General features: G+C 37.6%; 2 protein-coding genes across 2 annotated transcripts; both read left to right on the top strand.

The window, feature by feature from the left end:
• Window positions 1-983: 983 nt before the first annotated feature.
• On the top strand, window positions 984-6,168 carry zmpste24 (zinc metallopeptidase, STE24 homolog). Its single transcript, XM_086275773.1, has 9 exons — window positions 984-1,361; window positions 2,431-2,577; window positions 2,672-2,875; window positions 3,199-3,351; window positions 3,509-3,650; window positions 3,877-4,052; window positions 4,321-4,425; window positions 4,539-4,682; window positions 4,769-6,168. Exons 1-9 carry the CDS (start codon window positions 1,254-1,256, stop codon window positions 4,991-4,993), a joined length of 1,404 nt encoding a protein of 467 aa, XP_086131899.1. The 5' UTR covers window positions 984-1,253; the 3' UTR covers window positions 4,994-6,168.
• Window positions 6,169-7,584: 1,416 nt separating this feature from the next.
• atp5if1b (ATP synthase inhibitory factor subunit 1b) lies at window positions 7,585-8,947 on the top strand. Its single transcript, XM_086274748.1, has 3 exons — window positions 7,585-7,750; window positions 8,408-8,520; window positions 8,619-8,947. Exons 1-3 carry the CDS (start codon window positions 7,607-7,609, stop codon window positions 8,758-8,760), a joined length of 399 nt encoding a protein of 132 aa, XP_086130874.1. The 5' UTR covers window positions 7,585-7,606; the 3' UTR covers window positions 8,761-8,947.
• The last annotated feature ends 768 nt before the right edge of the window (window positions 8,948-9,715 follow it).

The following is a 9,715-nucleotide window of genomic DNA, read 5'->3' as shown; positions in this document are numbered from 1 at the left end:
GTCTTGACTCTCTGGATTGTTTATTAATTTGTTAAATTTCCAAGTAAATTACTAATTTTCTTATTTCTTGGTAAATGTTATTGTCTTCCCTCAGATTAAAACTGTTAACTGAAAAAGTAAGCTTAGCGCTTTACATTATTTTATGGATCAGGCAAAGACGGACATCGTTTATAGTCCCAAACTCCTAAACTCCAAACAGTCCAGCGTTAGCTGTGCAACACTTCTTTGGGCTTAATTTTCAGTGAATTACAGTATTCGCTCATGAGAAGTATTCAGGAGGCCCTGCCGGAAGGTCTGTCAGAATCCAGTTTGCCTGGCACATGTGTGGTTAAAATTTGCAGATGCGACACTGCAAATAAACAGATTCTGTGCACGGGAAGGGTTGGGGGCAGCTGTGTGGTTTTAGTATTTAAAATTTTACATGTCTAAAGTGTTTTTAATTAAAGGTAAATTATTAGTTATTTAAATCCATATTTATATAGATATGAAAAGCCACATTAATATATACTTTATATGTGTGCGTACTTTGTACTGAATAAAATGGGTGTGGTACAGGATCCGACACGTTTCCTGTTGTGTTGAAGTAAAAACCGTTATTTTATCGGTGGTGATTGCATGTAAATAATCAAAATGAACCGAGAAGAGGAATTAAGTAGCAAAAGTCAACATTTCCTGCGCTGCCACGTCTGTTTAGCTATCATGCTCATGGGATAAATGGGGCCGCTACCGCCAGCAATAAACGTGTAGTTCTAGTGCTTTAAAAAAAAAGAAGTAATACTCTAAAACCATAAATTATGCTTTATTAGGAGTTTAAATAGTGTGAATATACATTTGCATTCGTAGTTGCATTTTACACGAATATTTGTGTAGAATATTTATTAATGGGGGTTGAAATAAAGGTGTTTTCTCGAAATACAAAAATTTGAACTCTTTAGTGAGTCAGTCAAATTAAGAAAATCCACTGCGGAACCAAGTTATAGAAGACGTTCCTTTGGGTGCCGAATTCGTTGATACGCATAACCAACGGGCTCGGTAGTTGAGATGAATGGAATGATGTTAGTTGTAAAAGCCTAGACTTTTCTTAGGAATGAAAACTGGATGCAAAGATCTAAACTTTAGTCTGTATCTGTCTATTTGACGGAGGGGCATAGTTCCCATAATTCACGGTTAAAGAGCTGTCTGTGAGTGTGTGTAGAGCGGAAGCTAATTAGCTGCTAGCCTGCTTAGCTAACTGCTAGAGTAACAGAGCAAAGATGGTTGAAACTATGTTTGACCTGCCGGTGGAAAAGCAGATATTTTACGCTGTCCTAGGGTTTTCATGGACAGTATACCTTTGGGAGGCATATCTTTCTTACAGACAGGTGAGTCAATTGTTTACCAGATTAAATCCCTTTGCTTTATAATAAAAGCAGAGCGTAAATCAACGAACCGCTGACAGTGGTTAAAACGTTTGATTTTAATCTCCCGTGAACTCACTATGAGCTGTGTCTTTCATAAAGTCTGCATTTAATATAGGATATTCTGACAGTTGAATATGTGATGCGACCAAGGGGTCCGTTTAGCAGGGTTAGACTTTTATTGCTATTCAGTATTCTAGGTATTTAGTTTCAAAACACAACAGCGTAAGATTTCTTAATACGAAACCACAAAGCTATGAGTCCATAATCAGCTTGCTGGAAATGTTTACTGGTCTATTTCACGCCCAGACACGTGGATGTGAAATATGAAGCTATTTGAATCCTATTAAAACATTTTTTTATTCACTTCAGTTAAGCCACATTGAAAAGTATCTCACGACAGTGTTGGGATGGGTGTAGTTCCTCTAGGAACAGGAACTGATGTAGCAAATAATACAGAGAACGTCTTTAACCGAGAACATTATCACGTAGTCTTGATATGCTAGTACACACATGGAAAGAGTGCAGAGAGCAAGTTTTATGAGAATATGGACAAGGATTCACACGATTATCAAACACAATTGGCCTTCCTGTAAATCATTAGATTCATGGCAGTAGGCAATGTTTACTTGTTCTGTGAAATTTCTTTAGTTCAAATTTAGTGATTAAGAGCTAAAAGACTTCAAAGTAGATTTTGGTATCCCTAGTATAAAAACCCCCCACACAAATTATTGGCCTCACCTACCAGCTCAAAGGTCGAATTGTTGCAATATCGTTCACACGATTGTATAGTATTGACTCAACAAGTTAAAAAGTTGCTCTTTGAAACACATATTTAAAGGAAAACATCAAATTGGATTAGTATTGATTATATTATGTGATACTTGTCAAGTTTTGAGTTTAACACTTGAAAAATGCACATCTGAAATACGTAACTTGGACAGTTACACTGACCGCATTGGATCCCTACATCAGTACCTTGATGATTTTCACTGTTAATGTAACTTTATGCGCACGTCTTCCTACACTGCAGAGGAGGATATATAGAACAACAACCCATGTACCGCAGGAGCTGGGCAAGATCATGGATTCTGAAACATTTGAGAAGTCACGTCTTTACCAGCTGGATAAAAGCAACTTCAGCTTTTGGTCTGGACTCTATTCTGAGACCGAGGGGACGGTAAGATCATTTAACTAAAAGACACCGTTGTTTTAGCCTAGTAACTCATTCTGTATGCCACACATTTAAAATATTGTGCTCAAAACGGTTTCAGCTGATTCTGCTACTGGGTGGAATACCATTTCTGTGGGCTGTCGCTGGTTCTGTGACTGCTCGCTTTGGATTTGGTCCAGAATACGAGATCACCCAGTCCCTCGTGTTTCTGACGCTTGCTACCCTGTTCAGTGCTATAACTGGACTCCCCTGGAGTTTGTACAACACTTTCGTCATTGAGGAGAAGCACGGCTTTAATCAGCAGGTACACTGGCTGGAATGCACTCACTGTTTGTTGCCGAGACTAACTTGAGTTTGATTGGATTGAAGTTACCACAGTTGATGGGCTCCAGAGCTCATATTGAAGCTGTGTCTTTGTTGTTTAATGTCAAAAACACAAACGATTTAAAATGTAATAAGAACTTTGATGGACTGAAGTTTTTGACTGTGAAATTTTGTCTGTTTAAACCCAAAATGAATTCAAAGACCGGAGAATCTGTGAAGAAGTAAAAAGAAATCAGAACTCTAACACACTGTATTAATCTCCTGTTTACTCTGTTCTCTTTTAATGTCTGCTCTTCCTCTCAGACGTTGGGGTTTTTCCTCAAAGATGCCGTGAAGAAGTTTGCTGTCACTCAGTGCATCCTGCTTCCTGTGACCTCCCTGCTGCTGTACATCATAAAGATCGGCGGAGACTACTTCTTCATTTATGCTTGGCTCTTTACCCTGGTCGTTTCTCTGGTTAGTGGCGCATTCGCCTTGCTCTGTGAAAACGTTGAAAATGCATCACTGTGTAATAAGAAAATGGGTTTCTTGTCAGATAACTAGTGAGAAACTCAAAAGAAGTACATAGTTGATACTACACCTGTAATACATCCTGTCATCTCTGTCTTCTAAGGTACTTGTAACCATCTATGCTGATTACATTGCTCCCCTGTTTGACAAATTCACACCATTGCCAGATGGAGAGTTAAAGACAGATATCGAAGCCATGGCCAAGAGCATAAGCTTCCCCCTCACCAAAATTTACGTAGTTGAAGGTATGTCTTGAATGTGTCTTTTTAGTTATCATTCCCACTGTCACAGAGTGCTTGCTCATTGTGGGTCGTTTGTTGGGGATTTCTCTCTGTTGTTCTAGAGTCTTTTCCTTACATTATCAAGCCCCTTATTATTACATTGCAATCATTAGTATGTTGTTTTTTTTTTTTTTTTACATTGTGGAGCGATGGTTGGTTGGAGATCCATGAATTTTTGTCTTGTTTCCAGGTTCTAAACGTTCTTCACACAGCAATGCATACTTCTACGGGTTCTTCAAGAACAAACGCATTGTGCTGTTTGACACACTGCTGGAGGATTACTCGCCGCTCAACAAGGCTGGAGAGTCACAGCCTGAGCAGCCAGAGAGTGATGAGACATCCAGCGAGTCTAAAGCCAAGCCCAAGGTTGCGAAGAATTTCACTTGATTCATAAAAACACTTTTAAAGACAGAGTATTCTTACTTGTCTTGAAACACACTTTGGTTGATTTTTGCTTGATAACAACTGGTCTGAGAGCTTGAAAGATATATATCTTTTTTGTCATTAAGCTCTGTTTTGCTTTTAAAATCCTTTAATAAAGGATTGGGAAAAGCCCAAAGTATTAAATGTATTAATGTTTAGGCTTGATGTTGTTGGAAATTTTAGGTGACTGATTTTGAATCTTCTGTCACAGAACAAAAAACAAGGATGCAACAACCCAGAGATCCTTGCTGTTTTGGGTCATGAGCTTGGCCATTGGAAGCTTGGTCATACCGTCAAGAATATCGTCATTAGTCAGGTGATTTCTCCCAGATGGATGTCTTTTTGTTTTATCCCAAAGCATATAAAAGCCTGATTAGATCATACTACAGACATTCAGAGATTGAACTGAATCTATTTTTATCTCTTCAGATGAATTCCTTCCTGTGCTTCTCCTTATTTGCTGTTCTGATTGGACGTAAGGAGCTGTTTGTAGCTTTTGGCTTCGATGACAGCCAGCCCACATTAATAGGCTTGATGATTATCTTCCAGTTCATCTTTTCTCCTTACAACGAGGTATGTGTGAGATCATGAAAGTTTGAATAATTAAACCCTGTTGTTTTGAGATGTTTAAATATTTCTCTTCTTCCTCGCTTTTGTAGGTTCTGTCTTTCTGTCTGACGGTCCTGAGTCGCAGGTTTGAGTTCCAGGCAGATGCTTTTGCTCGCGGCATGGGCAAAGCCTCAGAGCTTTACTCGGCTCTCATCAAGCTGAACAAAGACAACCTGGGCTTCCCTGTTGCTGATTGGTTGTTTTCCATGTGGCACTATTCCCACCCTCCTCTCCTTGAGCGCCTCAGAGCACTGGGCAACACCAAGCAAGACTGACGGGGCAGGAAGGGGGAGCGGCGACCGCTGCCTCCTCCGAAGGGCCTCCGCAGACCGCTCCTGGCCCTGTGATGCACCCTGGTCTTTTTCCTTCCCTTCTGCCCCCCATTAGCAAATTTTATCTTATTTTATCCTTTTCTTCACTTGCCATACTTTGTTTTGTTTTTTTTTTCTTTGAAAGTTAGTTTTAAACAAAACCAAAACATATCAGCACAAGGCAACCATAAAAAAAATCTAAGCCTGTACTGTTCTTTTTCTTTTATTCAGAAAAACCATTTACACACTTGCTGTGTGTGATAGATCTGGACAACGTGTAAAGAAAAAAGCAATTGTCAGAGCACATATCAGATTTCTCAGATTGCACTCATAGATTTGTTTTTAGAAATCCTTTTATTTTTGTACAATTTATTCAGTACATCATTCTTTTTCCCTTCTAAGTATGAAGCTCAAATGAAATTGACAAGTTATTTGGCTGTTAAATGTTAAGTTGTTTTTTTTTATTTATATTAATTTAAGATGATTAGTCATACAGTATATTTACTCATTACAATGCTTTTTACAGATGCACGGGCCAGATTGATTTGTACAGCAAGTGCAACATTTATTGTCAAGTTCAAGTGAATATTCATGAGTCTACTAATCAATTCAGTGCTTTTTTTAATTTTTATTTAAAGAGAAACTCTGTAGATTCTTTGTCACAGTGACAAAATACGAGTGCCTCCAATTCTCCTCTTTGTACCCATAATGATCACCTAGTGAACAGAGCGGTGCGAAATGTTTCGTTTGAACATTACATTAGACGTGTTATTTTTGTTTTGTTTTTTACATGCAATGAGGGGCTGCTGTTTTAATTTTCTTAAGCACCTGCTTGTCATGTAGGGTCCAACCATACCTGTACATATGTAACTTTGGTGATTAGAGTAATGATATATGGAGTGAATTGTTGAAAAAAAAAATGTTGAATGTGATTTGAATTTTTAAGTTCGTGTAGAGTTTCATAGTTTTTGTTTGGTTTTTCTCTTTGTTTCATGCCAGCGATACCTGGTAAGCAAAGTATTTATAGGGGACTTATGGGAGGGAGATGGCAAGATTTCACCACGTGAGCCAGAGTTTGGTTTGCTCAGAGAGGGGGTGTATGCTTTCTTTGCAGTGTTGAATAAAATCTTCTAAGCATTTATCTTATTTGGGGTGCTTGTTTTACTTAGAAAAAATTTTGCGAAAATCACACAAAAGATAAGATTTACATCCAGTGATGACTTTGGAATATATTTTTAATTTTACATATATATGTATGTGTGTGTGTGTGTGTGTGTGTGTGTGTGTGTATACACACACACACAAAATGCTCACTGGACACTTAATTAGGCACAGCCTGGTTGGACCCCTTTTATACCTTCAAAACTGCCTTAATTCATATAGATATATTCTCTGTATGAATTGAGGCATTTTACACCATATCTGTAATGCATAGATTCAACAAAATGCTGGAAACATTCCTGAGATTTTGATAATTATATAATGGCATCACACAGTTCCTGGGCATCCATGAAGCAAATCTCTTGTTCCACCACATCCCAAATATGCTTTATTGGATTGAGACCTGGAGACTCGAGGTCATGTGAGTACAGAGATGTTCTGATCTTTGGCTAGAAGGATGCCAAGAAAATATCCCCTGCACCACCAACACCAGAACCATTAATGCAAGGCAAGACAGATCCATGCTTTCATGCTGTTTTAAAAATTCTGACCCTAACATGAATATGACAGCAAAAGGTAAGTCTTATCAGATCAGGGGAAATTTTTTTTCTTTTTTTTTCCAATTTTGGTGAGCTTCTGAGATTTGTAGCTTCAGTTTCCTTAGCTAACAGGAGTGGCACCTCATGTGATTTTCTGCTGCTGTAGCCCATCTGGTTCATGGTTTGGCATGTACATTCATGTATTTGAATTACTGTTGCCTTCCTACAATCTCTGTAAACTCTAGAGATGGTTGTGTGGGAAATTCCCAATGGATCAGCAGATTTTGAAGTACTTATAAAAACCATGCTATGGTCAAAGTTAATTAAATACCCTTTCTTCCCCATCCTGATGCTCAGCTTAAAAATAAATTGATGTTTTATAAACTTATTTCTTTAGATAAAAAATTACTGTGTACTAAAATATCAATTTTAAAAAAACCCAATTCACAAGTTATTTAATTAAGCTATGTAAAAAAGTAGAAATAACCATTGTTATTGTTGATTTTGTTTTTTTGTTTAAAAAACATTTTAAACCCCTTTTTGTTCACTAGCTGTGAATGTATATAGTATTTAAATTAATTAAAAAATGAATTAAAAAAATCACACATCGTGTTGCGTTATTGGTATGTAGCATAACAAAAATTATAAGGTCAGCTGCTACGTAAAGAGAGGCAATGCGGTGTCCATTTTTAAGACCATACCACTGCGGGAATTAAACACTGTGTTTTTTCTGCACTATGTTATTATTCCATGTTATGTATATGAAATATATTTAGCAGATAAATTGAAATAATACATCATCGTATGAATAGATTTTTTAAATGTATCATTTAATTGAACTAACGTATCTTCTGTTGGCACCCCCGCCTTGGACATAATGGCGCCGTCCTGTGGTGTATTTTTGTGGACAAGGACAAGCTCGACACTACTTGTCAGTGGTGTTTTCATAAACATGGCGAGGTTTTTGAGGCCTAATATCAGGACTTTTGTCACCTCACAGCTGAGAATGTCATCCGACCAGGTAATAAACGTCCTGCAACCGCCTCACTTCATTGCAAATACCGTGTAACCGTTATACAGCGGTGTGACATGTTTAGCCTCATCATTTTTGCTAGCTGAAAACCTTAATGACAGGTTCACCTGCTGTAGCACTGTGGTATTAGCTTTCTAATTGAACATTATTACCTAATAATTATAGGTTATATATGCCAAGGGGGTTAATTTTGTATGCACTGCCACCTGTCAGACTATTCAGAAAAAGAATTTGGTTTTGTGAGCTGCTTTGTCCTCTCAGACGTTTAGGTTTTGCTCAAAAAGCGTTTCTGGTCTGTTCGAGATATCTCCATTATCACCTTGGAAACAAAGAAGCCTTTTAACCCACTCAAAAAATATAAAACCTTGACCTTCAACGTGGGCTTGTTTTCACAGTGTCCAGCAGATTCACCTTAATATCACACAGAAAGCCCTGATCACTAAAGTTGAGAAAGAAAGTAACTTTAAGAAATGTTTAATTTTAAGCTGCCATCTGTTAAAGAAATGTCTTTATAGAAAATACTCAGAGCTCTATTTTTTATTTATGCATTTATTATTGGGTTTTGGGGTTTGTTTATTTTTTTGCTTGTTGCTGAGTTAATTCACTAAACTTGTTTTTCTCTTAAATACTTCCCCACCCACTCAGCTGGGTGAGCTGGGTAAAGGTGCCGGGAAAGGTGGTGGTGGTGGAGGCTCTATCAGAGAGGCAGGTGGATCCATGGGGAAGAAGCAGGCTGCAGAGGAGGAGATGTACTTCAAGTATGAAATTCAACTTATAGAGACAGTTTTTTGTCCACTTTTTCCACCTCTTCTACATGAAAATAAGCTTGCGTGATATCTGTCTTTCTTCATATAAGGCGCAAGGAGAAGGAGCAGCTGGCAGCACTAAAGCAGCACCATGAGGACGAAATTGATCACCACAAAAAGGAGATTGAACGTCTCCAGCGCGAGATTGACCGCCACAAGGGAAAGATCAGAAAGCTGAAGCATGATGACTGAGTGAAGCCTTTAAAATAAAACAAAAGTTTTGTTTTTTTTCTCCTCACTGTCCAAGACTCATTTAGTAACCACACTAGTTTCTGCGTGCACTGTGTTATGCCAGTCATGAATGTTTGAGTGATGGTACTTATGTAAATTCTTGAAAGGTATTAAAATTGATTAAAAGAAATGAGTACGGGTTCCATGGCATGCTCTCCAAGAACATTTTCCTGTGTGATGTTGTTCATTGGTGTGCCGTATGTCACAGGTACAATGCCAAAGTGAAAAAGACTAAATATAATCTGTGCTTCATGCAACTGTTTTATTTCAGTGAACAGTTTGTGAACTTGTGAGAAACATTGTTTTCAATGAGCAACAATAGGCAGCAAATCAAGTGATAAAATTGACTAAGCTGCAACCAGCACACCTTTAATGTGAGATATAAAAATGGTAAAAAAAAAAAAAGATAATTAAAGTTATCTGGCACCACAAATATGTGACCTGGTCAATATGTGTTTCAAACTGCTCCTTAAAGCCATCTTGATCTGAAGTAGGGTAATATAAATTTAATACTATTAAGATCTTTAAAAGTATTTAACACCTTTATGATTTCTTTTTTCTTTGTTTGCTTTTTGCCTACCTAGCCTACCTAGGATATTCAAATTGATATCATAGGTACATCTACTGAGTTTTCAAGCTTGAAAGGACTTTACCACTTATTTTTTTCTCCCTTCCCCTTTAGAAGTGGACACTGGTGCATTTTGGATCATTGTCCTGTTGCCTAAACTAAGTGTGCTTGAGCTTCAGGGCACAAACTGATGATGGAACATTCTCATTCAGCATTTTCTGGTAGAGAGCAGAATTACAACAAGTTGTCCAGGTCCTGGAGCAGCAAAGCAAAACTGCGATTGCTATATAATTAATATATAATTATATAATACATAATAGTATACATAATTTATAATACTGAACTTAA

The sequence above is a fragment of the Aulonocara sp. 'chitande type north' Nkhata Bay genome, linkage group LG19 (assembly GCF_057382095.1).
Source record: "Aulonocara sp. 'chitande type north' Nkhata Bay isolate Kocher_YH1m ecotype deep benthic linkage group LG19, A_spYH_male_GT1.1, whole genome shotgun sequence".
Lineage (NCBI taxonomy): Eukaryota > Metazoa > Chordata > Actinopteri > Cichliformes > Cichlidae > Aulonocara > Aulonocara sp. 'chitande type north' Nkhata Bay.
The sequence above is the reverse complement of the archived record's forward strand: the minus strand, read 5'-3'. Positions and strand labels throughout refer to the sequence as shown.

Coding starts and splice junctions, on each gene's coding strand:
- atp5if1b (XM_086274748.1), top strand. CDS start 7,607: ATGGCGCCGTCCTGTGGTGTATTTTTGTGGACAAGGACAAGCTCGACA. Junction 7,751..8,407: donor TGAGAATGTCATCCGACCAG/GTAATAAACGTC, acceptor CCACCCACTCAG/CTGGGTGAGCTGGGTAAAGG. Junction 8,521..8,618: donor GAGGAGGAGATGTACTTCAA/GTATGAAATTCA, acceptor TCTTCATATAAG/GCGCAAGGAGAAGGAGCAGC.
- zmpste24 (XM_086275773.1), top strand. CDS start 1,254: ATGGTTGAAACTATGTTTGACCTGCCGGTGGAAAAGCAGATATTTTAC. Junction 3,352..3,508: donor TTACCCTGGTCGTTTCTCTG/GTTAGTGGCGCA, acceptor CTGTCTTCTAAG/GTACTTGTAACCATCTATGC. Junction 4,426..4,538: donor AGAATATCGTCATTAGTCAG/GTGATTTCTCCC, acceptor TTATCTCTTCAG/ATGAATTCCTTCCTGTGCTT.